Here is a 21,512-nt window from a genome sequence, read left to right on the forward strand (position 1 = left end):
GAAATTAAGATAAACACGGGGAATATCGGAGCGTCCGGTTGTTCTCGATCGCGTCATTGTTCGGCTGGTTCTGCGTGCAGCCGGGATTCTCGATCTGTGTCTTCGGCCGGCTTTTGGCCGCGTATTTTGGATGTCACACACTTCATAGTGCGTACAGCTCGTTGGCCTGTTTTAATAAACTTGTCTGAACTGGAAAACAACCAGAGGGTCATCATGGCTTTAGAGTTTTTCAGTTTTAGCATGTATCTGCTCGAACTGTGGCACAGCCGTCAGCAGCTGCTGCGAATCCTAAACTACCTGAACTCTTATTCAGCTTTCCCAAAGCTACGGGTCACCTGTCCAAACACCTGAGCATCGCCTCCTCTGTATCACTGACTAACACACAGAGAGATGGTTCCTGTTAAAACGCTACACTGTGCAGAACTAAACGAACTAAAGGTGGATTTATTTCCCACAGAGCCGCAGCTAAGTGAGAAAGAAAATATATGGAGCTGAAATTTCAAGCAGCTCTGAAACTAAGGAGGGAGCACAGGTCCTGCAGGAATTTTATGAGGCTCGGGAATGGGTGTGGTGGTTTTCCTTATTGCTTATCACTATTACTCATACAGGTTACGGCTGCTCAAAGTTCAGTTTGCACAGATTATCATGAACACTTTTCCATTTACAGCTGAGAATAAACTGAGCTGCTCTGAGCTGCCCCCTGCTGGCCGTGCTGCTCCCTGTCATTCCTAAAATGAATCCATCTCTGTAAACCGCTCACAGACAGGTGACAAAGACAAGTGGGGGTGTGTTTTACCACTGAAACACTGTCACACAGCAGCACATCTCCAACTGATAACAGAGAACATCATTCAGCTCTGTGGACTGTTTGCAGCTGTTGACTCATGGTCTCGCCCTTTAGTCGTTTTTTCTTGTTACCATCGATCACTCGCAGATATTTCCCAAGACTGTCGCTTACAAATTCATTGCCGACGAGGCCGACGGTCTGATTCGTTGTTTTCACACCCAGAGGGCTCAATTTCCATAGAAATGTAAGATTGCTGCTGTAACAGGAGAAAACTCTTCAAAGTTAAAATGTTCGTGCAGACAGACCTCAGCGTTAACGCTGGCAGCTGTGCTGTCTGAACGGCCGTGATCATTAGTCATGCTGACAAACTGTAGCGAGCCGCACACACATCATGGGTTTGGTTGTGGGTGTAAACAGTTCATTCACATCACCCTTTACCAAAAAGGTGAAATTATATTAAACCTTTAAAGACACAAAGCATTTTTTATGTTCCTAGTATCATTGAATAGTGAATTACAAACGTTCCTGCAGCATCTGGAGCCTCTCAGCTCTCATGGGACAAGTTTTGGCAATCAGGGAACAAAGAAAGTAAAGTAATAATTCTGACATCAGAGTCTATCTGGATTTTTTCCAACAGAGTATTTGCTCACCTGTCTCCCTAAATGAGTAAGCGAAGCTTCACAGGTATGTGCTGCTTGAGCACCTGAGGTTGGGCAGACCTGACATTTGGGAGGGCACATCGTTCCCAGTGACCAATATCTCACACCTAACCAGGTGTTGATCCGCAGTTAACGTGATGAAAAGCCATTTTCCTATTAAAAGCCTTCCTCATATACAAAAAATTGATTAACCTCAATGATTAACATCACCTTCATTTTGATGAAGAGCGAACAACTAAACTGCTAAAAATCTGGATATTTACACAATGTGAAGGTGGTTAAGAAGATGGATGGATGGGTAGGTGAATGATGGGTAAATAATGGGTGGGTGGGTGGATGGATGGATGCGTGGATAATAGGTGAATGATAGGTAGATAATGGGTGGATGGATGGATGGCTTTTCAGCATAAGCACTGAAACCAAAGCAAAGTAATGGATCCCAACTTCAGTTCTACATGACGTCATCTCATTCATACTGAATGACAGGTCAAAGGTTGAACCCCCCTCTAAGTGGCAGAAGCTGATGGTGCAGGTTTTCCTTGATAGCTCACCGATAAGGCTTATCAGAGTTATGGATCCTCCGGTGGTTCCTCACCCCGACATACGTAGAGCTGGTGTAGCTGCATACGTCGCACTTATACATCTTCTGCAGACTTTCTGTAACAGATGGCAAAGCAAACAGGCTTTTACAACTTTCTGACAATGACACTGAAGAGTCAGCTCAATATCCAATGTAACAAATAACAATGCCATGAAAACGTATGTTACCGTCATCTGTGACCCGCTCAGTTTCCTCCGCTGTGCCCAGAGTCTCAGCGACTGGTGTGAGCACTGCCACGTCACCACTGATGCTGTGGTGCTCTCGTTCATGAGTTCTTAACTGACTCTAGAAAAGAAAAACATCCATACTGTCAGATTTCTAAACATTGTGATTATAATTGATGATCGGGCCCTCGCACCCAACACGCGTCGACCCGTGGTGCACTCTGAGGTTTTTAGATTGCGATGGTTTGCAGAATGTCTTTATCCAATTTCTTACATTTCTATGAAACTAATTTCTATGAAGCTCTCCATATAAACCCAATGCAATATTTGGGGTGTGGTCACGGCTGTATCACTCAAAATAGAGCATGGGTCTCATTGATTTTTTTGATCAGAGAAACTAATTTTGTGGAAGCTATACAAATTTTCATTTGCTTCTGTAGGGGGCGCTCTTGCATCTATAGCCTTGAATCCTTAGTTCTGGGTTCAGCCTGGGTTTGTACATGAGTGATTACAATTTTATCTTGATCGGGCAAAGCATGTGCGAACGAGTGCACAAACAATTTTGTGGTGAGGGAGAAAAACGTGTTACCAGACCATTGAATATTCTACAAAACCATGAATAACCTTTGATGGGCTACTTGTGTAGATGATCTGGAGCCATTTTGGTCTCACTGGGTGAAATGCCCTAGGAGGAGGTGATTTAAATAGCAGGCCTGAAAATGGCAAAAATTTACAATTGAAAATGGCTGACTTCCTGTAGGGTTTCGGGTAAGGGTCCAAGAGACTTTTTTGTACGTCGTAGGATGTTACATGAGCCTGCACAATTTCAGATATGTAGATAAAATGTTGCTCCAGGGCTACGCAAAAAAACTGGTATTTTATATTTCCAGGTCCCACTAGGTGGCGCTCTAACGTTTAGGGACTTTATGCATATCATTGTGTTCAGGGCGGGAGGCTTATCAAACCACTAAAGTTTGACACAGATTGGGCAATGTGGCTTTGAGTTACTGCCATTTTTGTCTTCATGGCGAAACACTGAACGTTTCCATCCTGCCACGGTCAAGCCCTTTGGCGAAAACTCACGAAGTTCACTGTGGTGTCACAGATCGCCCTCTGGTGAAATCTCACCATTTTTGAAATTCAGATTCCCCCTGGTGTGTAGATAAGACAAAACAAATATGAAGTTGATAACATCCAAAACCTCTGAGTTATTAGAGAAACTATAAGGGCAGGAAATCGCTAAAATCAGCCATTTAATTCAAAATGGCGGACTTCCTGTTGGGTTTAGGCCATTGGACCCTGGGTCTTTTTTGTTCGTCTGGACATGTTACGTATGTGTACCAAATTTCATACATGTACTGAAACACAGCAGTGGGAACTGAACTAAAGGGGGCGCTGTAGAGCCATTTTGAAAGGGCCATGACTGAAACCATTAAAATACTTAAATTTTCACCAGACCTGACATGTGTGCAAAATGTCATGACTTTCTGAGCATGTTTAGGCCCTCAAAAAAGCAATTAATTTGCCTGAATGTCCAAAGCAATTACAATAGGGCCTTCACACAGGTTCTGCTCGGGTCCTAATAAACTGAATGCATTAAAAACAGCTGGCGGAGATCTCCAATGAGTGATCTTCATTAGACACTATATACCTCACTAATGCCCCCTCAGGCACTGCTGTGACAACAGTAGGCCAGCTTTCACCTCACAATTAGAAACTGTGTTAGCCTAACTCCCAGATCTGCTGGATATGATGAACTTTATAATCTCTGCTGCAGAGAGGCAGTGCAGTCCCATGACAGCAGTGGAATCAATAGGTTTATCCTCTGCCTGTATCATCAGACTGCTGCAAACTTTCACTGCTGCTCTGACACATGCACTTCCAAATACCAAGGTCCATCACTGCACACGGGTAATCGATCAGGTACTTTATCTACTTAGCCTTTAATTTATTATTACTGTTTGCTGAGAGACACAAGGAGAGGCTGACAGGAGAGAGGACTCAGTAGATGTTCCAGTGTTGGGGGAACATAAACCCAGAGACATTATAAACAAGAGAAACACTCAAAAAGACCTTAAGAAGATGGTGGTCCCAGTTCTGCCAGTACAGAATCAATCAAGAGCCAAACTGGGAAATATAAAAGTCCAGAGAGATTTTCAAGGTAGCCACTGAGTGGGGAGCCTCACCCAGAACACACACGGGCTCAAGTGTTTGTGTTGGTGGCAACTCCAAAATATGCAGCCACCAATTTTTCCTCCTTAAAAGTCTGCATCCATTTATTACCAAGGCTGGTGATCATGTGACTCAAACCATCAGTAAATGCTGGCCACAATTATTGTGGTATCATGGCATGGCTATCCTGAGATAGATAGATTACAGTGTAATTATTCATGTGAAGTCATTATTATTGTGTAATTATGGCCTCTGCTGTCCACAATTATTAAAATAGTGACTGGTTGAAAAATTAAAGGTCAAATCATTTAGTGCCTGAATAGAAAATATAAATATATGTATTGTATATAACTGAATATGTATTTCTAACAGCCTTACTATAAAAACAACATACTATGTGTCATAAACCTCTGCAACAAAAAGACCATAATCACCGATTTAAATTATTCACACCGAGTTTGTCACCTGCCAAACAAACCTGTGACAGACTGCAGCGCTCAGCACTCAATCAGACGTAATAAACTGCGCTGCATTGATTTAACGTTGATGCTGATGTTGTCACGAGGCACACCACCAGCCAAAAATGTTAAAAAATGATACTCTGTAGCCTATATTAATAATATAGTCATTCTTATCAAAGTGTCTTGAACAGGAATCAAATAAACACAAAAAAGAACTTTATCATATAATATATATCTTCTTTCAAATAAAAAGTGCACTTAACATGTTCACTTCAAAAACACAGCTTGAACATAACAAATGCCACAACAATGTGGTCTCAGAGTAGAAAACTTCAGTGTTTTGCAAACTCTAATTCTCTCCAAAAGCATTCTATTACCAGGAATACAGAAATTTATTCTTATAGAAGTAATAATATTTGGGAAAGCTTTCACTGTTCCACACTGAGAAATATGAAGAGTTGCATGTACAAAATGTCAATCTCAGTGTATTTTACTCTCTCAGTGTGAAACCTGTCTGTTTGGTTGAACACAGAGCTGATATCCTGGCAGGACTTGAAGACGCACACACACGAAGCTTTTCCTCAGCAGCTCTCAGTCTCTGTTTTTAGTTATTACGGTAATTCAAAGTTCCTTTGATCAGCAGCCTCAGGCTCTGTGCTAACCAGCTGTTTGGCTAGTAGGGGCAGGTAACGGTGCTTCGCCCGGCAGTATAGGGTTATAATATGTATGCTGTGTGTGTGTTTCAAATGGCTCTCATGTTGCAAAACTACCGCTGTAAACTGTCGGTCTGGGCATTCAACCGGTGCTTTGCGTGCTTCCAGTTTCAATTCAATTCAATTCAATTCAATTTTATTTATATAGCGCCAAATCACAACAAACTGTCGCCTCAATGCGCTTTGTATTGTGGGTAAAGACCCTACAATAATACAGAGAAAACCCAACAGTCAAAACGACCCCCTATGAGCAGCACTTGGCGACAGTGGAAAGGAAAAACTCCCTTTTAACAGGAAGAAACCTCCAGCAGAACCAGGCTCAGGGAGGGGGGGGGGTCATCTGCCGCGACCGGTTGGGCTGAGGGGAGAGAAAGACATGCTGTGGAAGAGAGCCAGAGATTAATATCAATTAGTGATTAAATGCAGAGTGGAGTATAAACAAAGTAAATAAGGTGAATGAGAAACAGTGCATTATGGGAACCCCCCAGCAGCCTAGGCCTATAGCAGCATAACTAAGGGATGGTTCAGGGTCACCTGATCCAGCCCTAACTATAAGCTTGATCATAAAGGAAAGTTTTAAGCCTAATCTTAAAAATAGAGAGGGTGTCTGTCTCCTGAATCCAAGCTGGAAGCTGGTTCCACAGAAGAGGCGCCTGAAAGCTGAAGGCTCTGCCTCCCATTCTACTCTTAAGTATCCTAGGAACCACAAGTAAGCCAGCAGTCTGAGAGAGAAGTGCTCTGTTGGGGTGATATGGTACTATGAGGTCTTTGAGATAAGATGGTGCCTGATTATTCAAGACCTTGTATGTGAGGAGAAGAATTTTAAATTCTATTCTAGATCCATTCCATCCTAGATCCATTCCATTCCATGTTTTCCTCAGAAAACATGGAATCTCATTTCATTGTTATGCTGACGATTGTCAAATTTATTTGCCCTTGAAGAAGAAGGATATCCATTCCATAAAACATCTCCTGGCATGTCTAGGTGATATTAAAGCTTGGTTGGCCTTGAACTTTTTAAATTTTAATGAAAAGAAAACAGAGGTAATGGTGTTTGGACCCAGTGGCTCCTGTGAGTCCTCCTCTGTTGACCTGGGACCCTTGGAGGTATATTTTAAACCCATTATTACTGATCTTGGTTTTAAGGTGGACAGTGATTTTAAATTGGACAGCCAAATCAGAGCTGTGGTTAAGTCCAGTTTTTATCATTTGAAGCAATTGGCATCAGTAAAAGCATTTCTATCTAGGCAGCATTTTGAAACAGTGATCCATGCTTTTATTTTATCTCGACTGGATTACTGTAATTCACTTTATTTTGGAGTCAGTCAGTCGCTACTCTCACGTCTGCAGCTGGTTCAAAATGCTGCTGCACGACTTTTGATGGGAACTCAAAAGAGAGAGCACATGACCTCTGTCCTGGCCTCACTTCACTGGTTGCCTGTACATTTTAGGATTCATTTTAAGATTCTTATGTTTGTTTTTAAATCTTTGCACAATCTTGCCCCGCCTTACCTCTCTGAGCTTCTTCACCCCTACATACCTTGCCGGTCTCTCAGGTCAGCAGACCAGCTGCTCTTGGAGGTACCAAGATCAAGAAGGAAGCTCAGAGGGGACAGGGCTTTCTCTGTTGTTGGTCCTAAGTTATGGAATGACTTGCCTTTGCAGGTTAGAGCGGCCCCTTCACTGTCCACTTTTAAAGTTCGTCTTAAAACCCATCTTTTTTCCTTGGCTTTTAACTCCAGCGGGATCTAGTTTTAAACTGGTTTTTTTTTTTTTTTTTTTTTTTTTTTTTTAACCTGAAAGAGTTATTAAATTGTTATTTATTTGTGTTTTAATGTACAGCACTTTGTGTCAGCTGTGGTTGTTTTAAAGTGCTTTATAAATAAAGATGGTATGGTATGGTATTTAACAGGGAGCCAATGAAGAGAAGCCAATATGGGAGAAATCTGCTCTCTCTTTCTAGTCCCTGTCAGTACTCTAGCTGCAGCATTTTGGATCAGCTGAAGGCTTTTCAGAAAGCTTTTAGGACAGCCTGATAATAATGAATTACAATAATCCAGCCTAGAAGTAATAAATGCATGAATGAGCTTTTCAGCATCACTCTGAGAAAGGATGTTTCTAATTTTAGAAATATTGCGCAAATGCAAAAAAGCGGTCCTACATATTTGTTTAACATGTGCATTGAAGGACATATCCTGGTCAAAAATGACTCCAAGATTTCTCACAGTGTTACTGGAGGCCAAAGTAATGCCATCCAGAGTAAGTATCTGGTTAGACACCATGTTTCTAAGATTTGTGGGGCCGAGAACAAGAATTTCAGTTTTATCTGAATTTAGAAGCAGGAAATTAGAGGTCATCCAGGCCTTAATATCTTTAAGACATTCCTGCAGTTTAACTAATTGATGTGTGTCATCTGGCTTCATTGATAGGTAAAGCTGAGTATCATCTGCATAACAATGAAAATTGATGCAGTGCTTTCTAATAATACTGCCTAAGGGAAGCATGTATAATGTAAATAAAATTGGTCCTAGCACAGAACCCTGTGGAACTCCATAATTAACCTTAGTGTGTGAAGAAGACTCCCCATTTACATGAACAAATTGGAGTCTATGAGATAAATATGATTCAAACCACTGCAGTGCAGTACCTTTAATACCTATAGCAAGCTCTAATCTCTGTAATAAAATGTTATGGTCAACAGTATCAAAGCTGCACTGAGGTCCAACAGGACAAGAACAGAGATGAGTCCACTGTCAGAGGCTCTAAGAAGATCATTTGTAACCTTCACTAATGCTGTTTCTGTACTGTGATAAATTCTGAAACCTGACTGAAACTCTTCAAATAAACCGTTCCTCTGCAGATGATCAGTTAGCTGTTTTACAACTACTCTTTCAAGAATCTTTGAGAGAAAAGGAAGGTTGGAGATTGGCCTATAATTAGCTAAGACAGCTGGGTCAAGTGATGGCTTTTTAAGCAGAGGTTTAATTACAGCCACCTTGAAGGTCTGTGGTACATAGCCAACTAATAAAGACTGATTGATCATTTTTAAGATTGAAGCATCAATAATTGGAAAGACTTCTTTGAACAGTCTAGTAGGAATGGGATCTAATAAACATGTTGCTGGTTTGGAGGAAGTAACTATTGAAGTTAACTCTGAAAGATCAACTGGAGCAAAAGAGTCTAAACAAATACCAGCAGTGCTGAAAGCAGCCGAACATGAAGAATAATCTTTGAGATGGTTATGAATAATTTTTTCTCGAATGTCTAAAATTTTATTTGTAAAGAAATCCATGAAGTCACTACTAGTTAACGTGAAAGGAATACTCGGCTCTACAGAGCTCTGACTCTTTGTCAGCCTGGCTACAGTGCTGAAAAGAAACCTGGGGTTGTTCTTATTTTCTTCAATTAATGATGAATAGTAAGATGTCCTAGCTTTACGGAGGGCTTTTTTATAGAGCAACAAACTCTTTTTCCAGGCTAAATGAGCATCTTCTAATTTAGTGAGACGCCATTCCCTCTCCAGCTTTCGGGTTATCTGCTTTAAGCTGTGCGTTTGTGAATTATACCACGGAGTCAGGCACTTCTGATTTGAAGCTTTCCTTTTCAGAGGAGCCACAGTATCCAAAGTTATACGCAGTGAGGATGTAAAACTATTGACGAGATAATCAACCTCACTGGGAGCAGAGTTTAGGTAGCTGCTCTGCACTGTGTTGGCACATGGCACTGAAGAGCATAACAATGAAGGAATTAGATCCTTAAACTTAGTTACAGCACTTTCAGAAAGACTTCTACTGTAATAAAACTTATTCCCCACTGCTGTGTAATCCATTAAAGTAAATGTAAATGTTACTAAGAAATGATCAGACAGGAGGGGGCTTTCAGGGAATACTGTTAAGTCTTAGGACAAGATCCAGAGTAGGGTTTAATCCCGGGATCCGGGATTCCCGGGAAATGCGATCAGAACCATTTCCCGTTTCCCGGGAAACGTTAGACGGGAAACCGGGAAAAAAGTCGCGCGCGTCGATTTGACTTTCAGAAAGAAAAGAAAGCTTCAGAATGTTAAATTTAAGGAAATATTGAGAGAAGGGTTCGTTTAATGCGAAAAGCATTACTCTTCATTTCAGGCACGTTCAGCCTCCGTTTAAGGCTTCAGCCTTCATCTCAAGCGTTTTAATAGAGGTATTACACAGTTGTGCTTTTTTCCTCTTTAATTTGTTGAAATCGTAGGCAATGTGTTTACCCTAAGGTATTTTGTATTATATAATTTTATATTATTATATATTGTTATATTGCATTATATAGCCTATAAAATATGCCTGCCCTGAACAATAAAGAAATATCTGTTTAACTTCGAGTGTTTCCTTTCCTCGTTTGCAGCCGCTTACTAACAATCATGAATTAGGATACGGGCCTAATGTGTGAAGAAATTATCATGAAATAGATTGTTTTAACATATTTCGCTTTTAAAATGGAGTTGAGTAAAATGTATATTTTTTAGGCTATAAGGATTGGCCAGTTTTTCAAAAGACGATTCACAGCGAACCTACTTTAACCCTCAGACACGGTGTTAAAAATTTGCTGTTGCCAGAATGGCAATGACCAAGTCGTGGTGCATTACTCAAGGCCCTGTGTTATGCCATATTATAGTGTAGTACGGTAGTTAACTTTTCAATGACTATTACAGCGTTCCACTGGTGGAGATATAGCGCAACAGATGTCGCCACGACAGCGTGGCTGAGCCGTATTGTTTTGCACCAGCAGTTGTAAAATATCTTGGTATAATTCCATGTACAATGGAGGAATATTCGAATTATATTTGTTAAGGGAGTGTTGAGGAACGATACAACACCGCATAGCTCGAGCACTCGAATGTCCAGATGTAGGTTTTATTGCGTTAATCAAGCCGACGTTGCCCCCTACTGGGCATAACAGGACATAGCTGGAAAGCTACCTCTACAATATCAGAATAGGTTAAGGCCGACACAGGCTACAGAAGGGCTAATTAAAATAAATAAATAAATAAACTTTTTCCCGGGATTCCCGGGAAATGGCTCGTCATTTCCCGGGATTTGATTCATGTCATTTTCGGGAAAAATATTAAACCCTAATCCAGAGTATGATTAAAGTGGTGGGTGGGCTCCTTTACATTTTGAGAGAAGCCAATTGAATCTAACAATAGATTAAATGCAGTGTTGAGGCTGTCATTCTCAGCATCTACATGGATGTTAAAATCACCCACTATAATGATTTTATCTGAACTGAGCACTAAATCAGATAAAAAGTTTGAGAAATCAGACAGAAACTCTGAGTAGGGACCAGGTGGACGATAGATAATAACAAATAAAACAGCTTTTTGATTTTCCCAATTAGGATGGACAAGACTAAGAGTCAGGCTTTCAAAAGAATGAAAACTTTGTCTGGGTCTCTGATTAATTAATAAGCTGGAATTGAAGATTGCAGCTAATCCTCCTCCTCGACCTGTGCTTCGAACATTCTGACAGTTACTGTGACTCGGGGGTGTTGATTCATTTAAACTAACATATTCATCCTGCTGTAACCAGGTTTCTGTAAGGCAGAATAAATCAATACGTTGATCAATTATTAAATCATTTACTAATAGGGACTTGGAAGAGAGAGACCTAATGTTTAACAATCCACATTTAATTGTTTTATTCTTTGGTGCAGTTGATGAAGCTGTATTATTTATTGTTTTTGAATTTTTATGCTTAAATTCAAAATTTAATTGTTTTAAAATTTAATTTAATCAAAAAATTTCTTGCTGTCGGGTTTTAAAAATGGCAGGCTTGATTGTGGTGAAGGAGTCGCTCTCATGCCTCCGCTAGTGACGACACTCCCTGGCCAATCAGTGGCATGCTGTCCTCCGCGTCACATTTTTGTATCGCTGCACTTGGAACCTCAAGTGAGTGAGTACGAAAAACACCGGCAAAGTGTTCCAGATTCTAATGGAGATGCCGTCAAATCGCGGCGAGTCATTGGAAAAGCGGCTTAATTCTCTTGTCTCCATGTACAATGCAATTCGCTACCTGCTGCTATCTAGTCTGGTGATGTGGAAGAGTATTACATGGTTATGCTCCCAGTCACTACAGCCCAGGCACTCATGGCATATTAGGTGAAACTGGATAATTTCCCACGGCACACCTGACGATCTCCCACGGCACACTAGTGTGCCGCAGCACACTGGTTGAAAAACACTGGTCTATTTCACTTTGATCTCTGTGGCATTTTTAGTTTACTTCACATTTCATTCTTTCTTATTTCAGCTGAATCACAAAGTCCAGGGAGCTCCACTCTCCACTGCTGTGAGCTCAATATGGACCAAAACCTTCTGTAATGAGGAGTCCTGCTAGGCTGTACCTCACCACAAAATCCTAAGAGGTTAGATTACAATGTGGAAATATAACCTAAATTATTATTAACAATAGTGATAGTTACCATAATCCACTGAAATCAAAGTAAAAGCTGAAACTGAATGATTTTCCAGCCTGTGAAAATACAAAGAGAAGTGTTAAAGGGGACAGACTCACCTTGTAGTGGAAGGCGTCTGGACACTGTTTGCACTGGTACATGCGGCTCTTGCAGTGGTGGATCATGTGGTTTTCCAGGTCTTTACTGTCCAAGGCGATGTGCTCACAGATGGGACACTGATACGGCTGCCGCTGCCTGTGCACCCGCAGGTGCTGTTTAATGTAGCCCTTGTTGCCACTGCTGTAGCGACACAGGCGGCACCGGTACGGCCTCTCGCTGCCGGGGATGTAATCCACCAGACTGCCGTCAGGAGAGCCCACCAACCCGTCCATCCCCGGAACGCTGCACACGTAGCTCCCCGCTCCGTTCCCGGCGACCACCCCGGCTCCATTCTGGAACTGTGCGTTATCTTGAAGCTCTTTCAAGATATCTTCATCTGAGGCATTCTGGTCTGAGCGCTCCCTCAGCCTTTCAATGACTGTGAGCAGCGACAGGCTGATGCCGACATTAGCTGCAGGGCCCTCCTCGTCTCCTTTCCCCAGGCCCAGAGATCCTAGATCCCCCTCTCTGCCCTCACCGTAGTTCACTAAAGATGCTGCAGTTCCTACGTCAGAGGCCTTCTGTCCAGCTGCAGCCACCTCAGTAGGTTTCGGGCCCGCCTGTGGACTCTGCGCCTGTGCGGGAACGTTCTTCGTACTTGCTTTGGCACCGGAGTGGGGCAGCTCGGGCGTCCTCATAGGCATAGCCACGAGGGCCTCGGCAGCCAGCGAGTGCAGGCGGAGAGATTCGGAGTGTGTCCTCTTGCGCCCAGCTGGGGGGACATTTTCATCCCTCGAAGAGTCACTACTTTTAGTGACAGAGGATTTAATCTCAGCTCCATTAGTGTTACCTGGACTGTAGCAGAGGACCAATTCATCCTTCACACCTTCCACATGGTCCCGCTCTTCTGTTTTTTCTTCCAGTAAGTTCTTATCCCCGTCCACATCTGGGCTGAGAAGAAGCGGGTTAGAGGCCATGACTGAATCCTCGGCTGAAGGAAGCCGTTCTACAATCACGTTGATGTGGCCGGCGCTGTTCGGGCTGCTGTTGATGATCTTCTGAGCTGATGACAGCAAGCTGTCTGTCACAGAGGAGCTTTCATGGTGACCATCTATCTCTACCTCTGTCTCTGCCTCAGTTGTCACCTGCACCTCCACCATGGGCTCCTCAGAGGTCAGGTCTTTGATGGGGTACTCGTCCTCTTCTGTTTTTGGACTTTCACTGAGGTTAGAAACTTGAAGATTCAACACTTCCTGTTTGTCCTCAACAGCCATAGGCATGCAGAGCTGGAGTTTGAAGGCAGTGGGGAGCTTTTGCAGGCTTTTATCTTGAAGAATGACTACTTCCTCTCTGGTTGCAGACTTGCTAGAAGCTCCTTGCACCTCTCTCTTTGCAGAACCTCCGTCTTCATCCTCAAAGATGGGATAGGAGCAGTCGACGAGGCCAGCGTGTTTCCAGGCGTGTGTTTTGAGCATTCGCTGCTGGCTGCACACGTAACTGCAGATCAGGCAGCGGTACAAACCGTACTCCTCGTAGCTGTACCATTTCTTCTTCTGCGGTAACTCCTTGGAACTGCTCACTGGGCTATTCTTTACTTCGGTTCCCGCGCTGCAAAGATCACCTGTCTGGTCCACATCCTGCTTTTTTAAAACTTCTCCCTTCGCCTCGCTCACTGGATAATTCCTCTTCAGGTCGTCTACATTGTCAAAGTGCATCCTGACGTGCGCCTCCAGCTGCTCGTGGTCTGTGGAGGTAAAGTGGCACTCGGAGCACATGAGGATGAGGTCACTGTGCTGCTCGTTGTGCTGCTTCAGGTGTTCTTTCAGCAGGGGCAGAGTTTGGGAGAGATAGGGGCACAGGCTGCACTGATAGCACGTCACTGTCCGCTTGTGGTCGCTGCTGTTGGAGTTGGCAGCTACCTCTGCTACGGTGGTGGTGACGCTGTCGTTATCGTCACCTGACATATGTGAGGAAACACGGCTGTCAGCTGTGCTGCTCTCTAATCCCACCTCTTCCTTATAGTTACTTTTACTTTTCTTACAATCAGAGCTTCCCCTCGAGCCCTGCTCAGCTCCTCTTTCCCCCACTTGGTGCCCTCTTTTTTGTCCCCCTGAAGTGCAGCGGCGCTGGGGCCGCTTCTCCACGATCTTGCTGAGCTTCTCTATAACCTGGATGAGAGAATCATCAGCTGATTTCTGCTGAAAACCCTGGGAGGTGTCCTTTTCTTTGGCTTGCCGTGTGTGAGAGCAGGAGCCCTGTGCCGACGGCGTGGGGGAGGAAGAGGAGGCAGTGGATGAGTGTGTGATGACATTTCTGATCTCCTCCATGACCTGGAAGACAGCCGAGAACAAAAACACGAGTGAGGAATCTGACTGGAGCTGCACAGTAAACTAGATTTAAGTAGACACGACCTTTCAATGATATAAACGCATTTTTTAAAATTAGTATGGCCAAAAATGTCAAACACTATAGAAATGTGGCAACATTCAACACGCAGACTGGAGCAGAAGAGGTACTAATAAAGGTCTCTGGTAGTTAGTCATATGTTGTTCTGCCTTCTGCTCAGTTCAATTTATTTATATAGCGCCAAATCACAACAGTCGCCTCAAGGCGCTTTATATTGTGGATAAAGACCCTACAATCATTCAGAGAAAATCAACAGTCAAAATGACCCCCTATGAGCAGGGCTGCAACTATCAATTATTTTAGTAATCCAGTATTCTATTGATTATTCCATCGATTACTTGAGTAATCAGATAAGAAATCCTTTTTTTGTATTAACAGTTCATCTGCATATTTTAACTTCCTTGTGTGAAACAAACAGGGTGGATGGAGCAGCTACAAAGTTCTCTTTTCTTCACCTTCTGATCAGGTGGTTGATGAAGGACCTCCAGCTGTTTCCCAGTAAAGGTTTAATGGAGGTTAAAGGGGAAAAAAAGCTTCTTTTGGATGCTAGAAAAAAATGTTTCCTTTTGCTCCACCTGAGCCTGCCATCTCTATAGTGGCTCTGCCCCTTTTGTGGGTGGAGCCACTATAAAGACCCCTTTTGGGTTTTTTTTTTTTTTTTGGGGGGGGGGGGGGGGGGGTGTCCTTCCAGCATTATATGTTATAGCGATCCTTCAGCTAACAGCTGAAGTAAAGATACAAATATCAGCTGAAATTCTCAGCACAGCGAGACACACAAACACAGACAGGTGGAGGTGTGTAAAAATGCGTCAGTGATGATCCACTCAGGGAATCTGTCACAGTGACAGAGAACTTTTTAGAATTGGGGGGGGGGGGTCTAACTGGTTTGCCAACTGCCATTAAACCCACAAGAAGAAGAAGAAGATGATGATTAATAATAACTAATGATTAAATGCAGAGTGGGGTATAAACTGAAAAGAGGTGAGTAAAGTAAACTTTTACTTATATAAACAAATGAGTGAATGACAGCATTCTTAAAATAAGCAGGGACTTGACCAGAGACCAGTGAGGTACTAATTATAGAGAGCACAAGGACGGATATACCAAAAGACAATTTTGATCTGAGATGCAGGTAAAATGTCGAGAACAGGAAGAAGCTTTCATTGAGCCAACTCATTTTTCCAGCTCAGGTGAAGAAACAGGTGAGAACCTGTCATTTATCCAAGGCGAAGGTTTTGAAACAGGAGCTAATCTTGTTTGAATGTAGAGGAATTTAAGATACGAGAGCTAACCACAGGAGACAGAGGGACATGATAAGACAAGTTAAAAAGAATACAGTGATGATGGGAAATAAAAATGTCCTCAGAACAAACAGACTATTTAAATCCAAAGTAAAAACAAGGTCCTTGGTTAAACCCTCTGGCAGAGAGGTCAGAGTCATCAATGAGGACAGCGTCACAGTGGATGATAAGAAATCACTGAACTCCTTTTAAAATAAGCTATTTGGGCCAGGACGACACTACCCCAGAGCACAGTATGAAGGGCCCTTATTACCAACATTAATCAGCTGCAGTTCAAAACGAAGAAAAATGTCCGACCTTTGCCGAATGACATGAGAATCGGCCGTGAAACACCTCAGGGAGACCTCCTCCTCGACCAGACTTCTGAGGCTGGCTCATCAAGGAATTACCAAGAGGGCAAAGTTCAAGGAGGGACAAACAGCCAGTCACGCTGCCAGGCTTCAGTAAGGAATAAAAAAAACAAATCAAATTTTTGGGGGGAGTATAAATTCGTTCAACAAGGACGATTTATTAGTCATTGATCGGGCATTAAATAGTGCCATGCTCAGCAAGGTGGAAGCTCAATTTAAACAATAGTGTGTTAACAAAGCAGTCTGAGAGCACTGGCTGCCACCCAGGTAGATGACGAGCCATTAAAACCCTGCAGCGCTCTCGTCATGTTATTTACATCAGAGTGGAGCTGCAGGGAGCATCAGTACAGCATCAGACAGAGGAAGGAGCAGCTCACCAGTCAGTTCATGCTCTGACAAACTCTGCAGGTCTCTGGAGACCTGGTGGAAGCTCAATTATTAGCAGTAGCTCAAGTTAGAGGACGTAAATACTGAGGGTCTGAACCGTGACTTAACGTGGGGATAGCAGAAGGTGAGTGAAGATGAAACACTCACTCACACCAAGAGCCAGAGATTAATAATAACTAATGATTAAATGCAGAGTGGGGTATAAACAGAGTAAAAAGAAGTGAACGAAAAGAAACACTCAGTGCATCATGGGAACCCCCCAGCAGACTAGGCCTACAGCAGCATAACTAAGGGAGGGTTCAGAAGAATTTTAAATTCTATTCTAGATTTAACAGGGAGCCAATGAAGAGAAGCCAATATGGGAGAAATCTGCTCTCTCTTTCTAGTCCCTGTCCTTCATTATGTTCTGCAATGCTTAGGGTCATGTGACCTCCTTTCTGAGCAGTACCCTCTACTATTTCAGAATAAAACCAAAAAAATTGCTGCTGCCATTGATTAACTACAGTTTCTCCATCTCATGTCTTTCCCTCTCGAGTATCAGCTGTAAATACATTTGTAACCAGATATGAATCATTTAAATAAGTGCTTGTGGATAAGTTAAGGCTGAGCAGGTTGAGGTTTACAGGAAGGTGAAAAGGCTCCTGTGTGTTTTCTGAATCCTGTAAAGTTGAGTTTTATAGGTCTAGTTTTTCTTTGCATTACACCAGCTGATCCCGCTCACAGTTCTACAGCTCGGAGCGAATCCCATAATCCCGGAGGAACTACGGAGGAAACACAGCTGGAGCTGTTCCAGCGATCATCATGGGGAAGGTGAGGTGTTTGGACAATAACATGGACGAGCTCGGAGTTGTAGTGAGATGCTGGTGCACTCAGACGGCAGTGTGGCCGTACCTGACTTTGGGACTTTTCAGGTGGACGGTGATGCTAATCTGAGCAATGAGAAGGAACATGGAGAGACCGGTTAGTGAAAGTGCTGTAATCCCGGACACTGCGAAGGAGTGTTTCTGTAGCCTGAATATGGAACTGCTGGCTGCTGTAATGCATTGCCAGGGGTATTCCTGTTTGGATTCCTCTATCAGCTATCACAGAGGCCGTTCTGGTGACTGCGGCTGTGGATAATTAATGAACCCGACCACCCTCTGCACCACTGACCGGACACTTTAACATCTGTTTCACCTTCGCTGCCACGAGGACAGAAAATCTGTGTCTCACCACCTCATACCACAACACCTGCATTTAGATTTGACTTTTCAAATTACTGTTTGGGGCATTTTTGCCTTTCCTGAATAGGACAGACAGCAGTGAGCGAAGTAAAGGTGAGGACGAATGACACGCAGGAAATCGTCCCTACAACCTTTCTGGCATACAGGTCACAGAGGTTACCCTCAATATTAATACATTTATGAGAGATTTTGTTCTGTCATATGTATTTATTTTACTGATCCCAGTTCTTTTTCACGTTTTGGATCCTACACATCTGACTGATTCAGCCCATTATCCTTATCTCCAGGATTAACTTGTATAAACATCTAAATGCTGTGTTTTTTTAATTATACATGCCTAGCTGAAAATATATATTGTAATAATAAAAACAGTGAACTCGTGTCCCACAGTTTGGGCCTCAGTGCCCCACAGAAAGCAAAATTATTTAGACCTCTTTTTAAAAACCAGCCAGTAAATATTGATTTATTGGCTGGTTTATCAGGATGTTACTGAAAGGAAATCAGACGTGATAAGTGTGACTCTCACGATAAGTCCTGTCCACAGAGAGCTGCGGCACCATGTGCATCTGTTTACATGGGGAGCTGAGAGGAAATGGGACTCATGCGGTTAAAGTCCTGCCATCTCCAAAGCTCATAATGCTTTCCTTTTTCTCACTTTCTGACCACAAGCTTCCTCTTTCTCCTACTTCTGCTTCTGCGTGAAAACATCAAAACACGTGGAATACACATTTGGGGAAGGAAAACCACGAGAAGGAGCTGCAGGGCGCTCATCCCTCCAGCTTCATCCTGAACTCAGTGATGAGGAGGTTAAAAAAAACTCCTCAGCCCGGACCTGCTGCGATCAGCCGGCCTCTCTCCGGGCTCCATCATGTGCTTTAACCCGTCTCAGATGAGCACCTGTTATGTCAGGCTCTAAAAATATTTCACGCACTTTCCCTCCCCTGCAGGGCGAAGTTGCACACACCGCCCCTGAGCTCAGGAGGAAAAAAAAGGAGACTTTTACGCGCTGATGTGAGCCACCAAACCGCAGCTGCGTTCACGCTGAAGCCGCTTTCAGGTTTTTATGACATGAGGAAAGTCAAAGGAGCCTGACACACGCTGTTAGCGCCACTGTTAGCCTCACACACACACACACACACACACACACACACACACACACACACACACACACACACACACACACACACGAGTCTCTCACAGCTAGCAGTGCCACACATGAAGGACGTTTTCCTGCTGGTTTTGGTTAATACGTAACGGAGGCGCGTGCGGCCGCGTGGAAATGAAGACATACTCACTGCGGCGGAGACGTCAGGCGCTCTTTGTCCTCAGCACATAAAACCGCTTTCTTTTATTCGATAGCCATAAAAAGTAACCCCTCTCTCTCTCCCACATTGCAAAATGGCGAGGATGGAATATCAGTCACGTGACTCGGAGTTTGCGTCAGGTGACCGATGATTGACAGGCAGTCTGGCTGCTGCCTTCAAGTGATGCTCGTAAAACTCAGCTCCTTCATCTTTTTACATTCGGTTTTACAAACCAGCCAGTATGGTAATCTACATAAAATAAGGCAATAATAATTTAAAATAATTATAGCTACTGTGAGTTGACTCTGGCTATAATCAGAGATGCTGCTTGGTAAGTGGTGTGTGGATAAATAAATGCTGCTTGGCTTCACTGTCGGGGAGAGATAAGTTCCACTAACATCACATTATTTAGTTTGCTTGCTTCAATATTTAACATTAGAGTCATGTACACCAGTGACGTGCGGTGAGGGTCGTGACTGGTGAGGCACTGACGTCATCACATCAGATTTACAAACATATAGCTTATTCACCATTTGATTGGCAACAGTTGTTTTGTTTAACATTAACATAGTCTGAAGCAAACCTTTTAGCTCCGGTGTTGGTCTTCCTTTAATTATTATCTTCTGCTTCGATTGAAAGTCCAGTTTAGAAAATTCTTTCAGTTGAGTTATGTAATCTTCCATGTTGAACATAAGGCCAAGCAACAGGAAAAACTAACTGGCCTTGCTAACTGTTTATGGTAGCTTGCCGCCGAGGAGTCGTAGAGTCCCTGGGATCACCAGCGCCCCCTACCATGAGGCACGAGAACTGCGTGCCTCACCTAGTGTCTCTTCGCAGCAGTTTCATGATCGCTCAACACAAGAATGCATTACACACACATACAGTTGTTAATGAAAAAAACAAAAAATAAACTGTGCATTATATACACCAGCTAAAATATAGAAATTTAGTTCATATAGTAAAAGTGTTAGAACATTTTAATTGCCACATGCAAAGGGAAAGTAATCCGGTCTCACTGCATAGCATGCCAGCACAGTTAGTAGTCATTGGCAATGACTATACTGAGCCGCACCACGGATTGCGCAATCCGTGGTGCGGCTCGCCGGGCTGGTGCCTCACCGTTCGTCTCTTAGTATTTGACCGGCAAATGCAAAAATTCAGCGATTTTGAAAAAACTAATCTAAAAATGGTGTAGTTAAATGGAAAAGAACTTTAAAATACAAATCACTGAATGAATATAACCATTTAATTTATTTTTTAATTTTATATTTCCACGATGACAGGTGAGGCCGTGCCTCACCTGCCTCCCCTGACTGCACGTCACTGATGTACACATTTGTATTTATTGGTGTCAGATTGTTAATAACATGATGGTGATGAAGGCTGGTTAGATTTTTGCCTAAAGCTCCAACAACCACTGCCGATACCAGATGGATTTTTCTCAGAATTATCCCATTTAGTAAACAATGTTCTAAGCAAATGAGTTGCGGGCAATAAATAGAATAAAGTTGTGAAACAATATCTAAATTTGTAATACATTACTGAACCACTGTGAATGTTTTATTGACGGGGTCTGTGTTGTCCTGGACACCAGCTGTAACCCTTCTTTCCTTCCCAGCAGATGATCCCAGTCTGAGCCGCTTCATTCAGAAACTGCTCCTAAGTCCAAACAACTCTGAACTGAGCATTTCCTCCTCACAGGCTCCGTCGACCTGGTTGGAGTGAGATTTAGGTTTATATCCACCACATTTTTAAGGACATTTTCATCTATTTGGTTCTGCAGGGGAAAACTGCACATGTGAAACGTTACTGTAAAGGTAACGTGGTTCCTGAAGGTGCACCTCTTTAAGCTTTTCCTTATTTCATGTTCATCACATGCTGCAAAATGTCTTTGGTTTCAGCACGAAGCTGAAGTTGGTTTCCGATTGCAGCTTCCGATTCGGGAAATGGCTAAAGGGCCATTCCACTTAATTTTTCGCTACCTTCAGCATCTTTAATCTGCTCTAGTTACAAATCTACAACACCTACACACTTCAAACCTGGACTAGATTGTTCTGCACTAATAGCAGAATACTTTAAACACAATTTGTGATTTGTGAAGCCTTTATCTGATTTGTGAAACTTCAAAAACGGGCGATTTCAGCACCTTTTTTCCGTCTGGATCACACTAGAACTGCCCCAGCTCCAAAACTACAACACCTACACACTTCAAACTTGGACTAAATTATTCTGCACTAATAGTAGAGTATTTAAAACCAGTTTGTGATTTGTGAAACCTTTATCTGATTTGTGAAACTTCAATAAAGGCACATTTCAGCACTTTTTTTTGCATCTGGTTCACACTAGAACTGCCCCAGCTCCAAAACTACAACACCTACACACTTCAAACCTAGACTAGATTATTCTGCACTAATAGCAGAGTATTTAAAACCATGTGTGTGATTCATGAAACCTTGATC

At 42.9% G+C, this 21,512-nt stretch overlaps 1 protein-coding gene across 4 annotated transcripts in view; it reads right to left on the reverse strand.

Annotated features, from left to right (window-relative positions):
* znf507 (zinc finger protein 507) overlaps positions 1-19,673 on the reverse strand; it is a 31,577-nt gene extending 11,904 nt beyond the window's left edge. Inside the window, exons 1-4 of one of the 4 annotated variants that reach the window (XM_030726384.1) lie at positions 19,637-19,673; positions 12,103-14,412; positions 2,215-2,332; positions 1,998-2,103 (exon numbers count right to left, since the gene is read on the reverse strand). In XM_030726384.1, the coding sequence (XP_030582244.1) occupies positions 1,998-2,103; positions 2,215-2,332; positions 12,103-14,409 (2,531 nt within the window). In that variant the 5' untranslated portion in view covers positions 14,410-14,412; positions 19,637-19,673. Of the gene's footprint in view, positions 1-1,997; positions 2,104-2,214; positions 2,333-12,102; positions 14,413-16,086; positions 16,192-19,040; positions 19,174-19,636 lie in introns of those variants that run through there. The other 3 variants (XM_030726382.1, XM_030726383.1, XM_030726381.1) reach the window with 3 other exon arrangements.
* Positions 19,674-21,512: the final 1,839 nt, after the last annotated feature.

This window comes from Archocentrus centrarchus, chromosome 3 (genome assembly GCF_007364275.1).
Source record: "Archocentrus centrarchus isolate MPI-CPG fArcCen1 chromosome 3, fArcCen1, whole genome shotgun sequence".
Classification (NCBI taxonomy): Eukaryota; Metazoa; Chordata; class Actinopteri; order Cichliformes; family Cichlidae; genus Archocentrus; species Archocentrus centrarchus.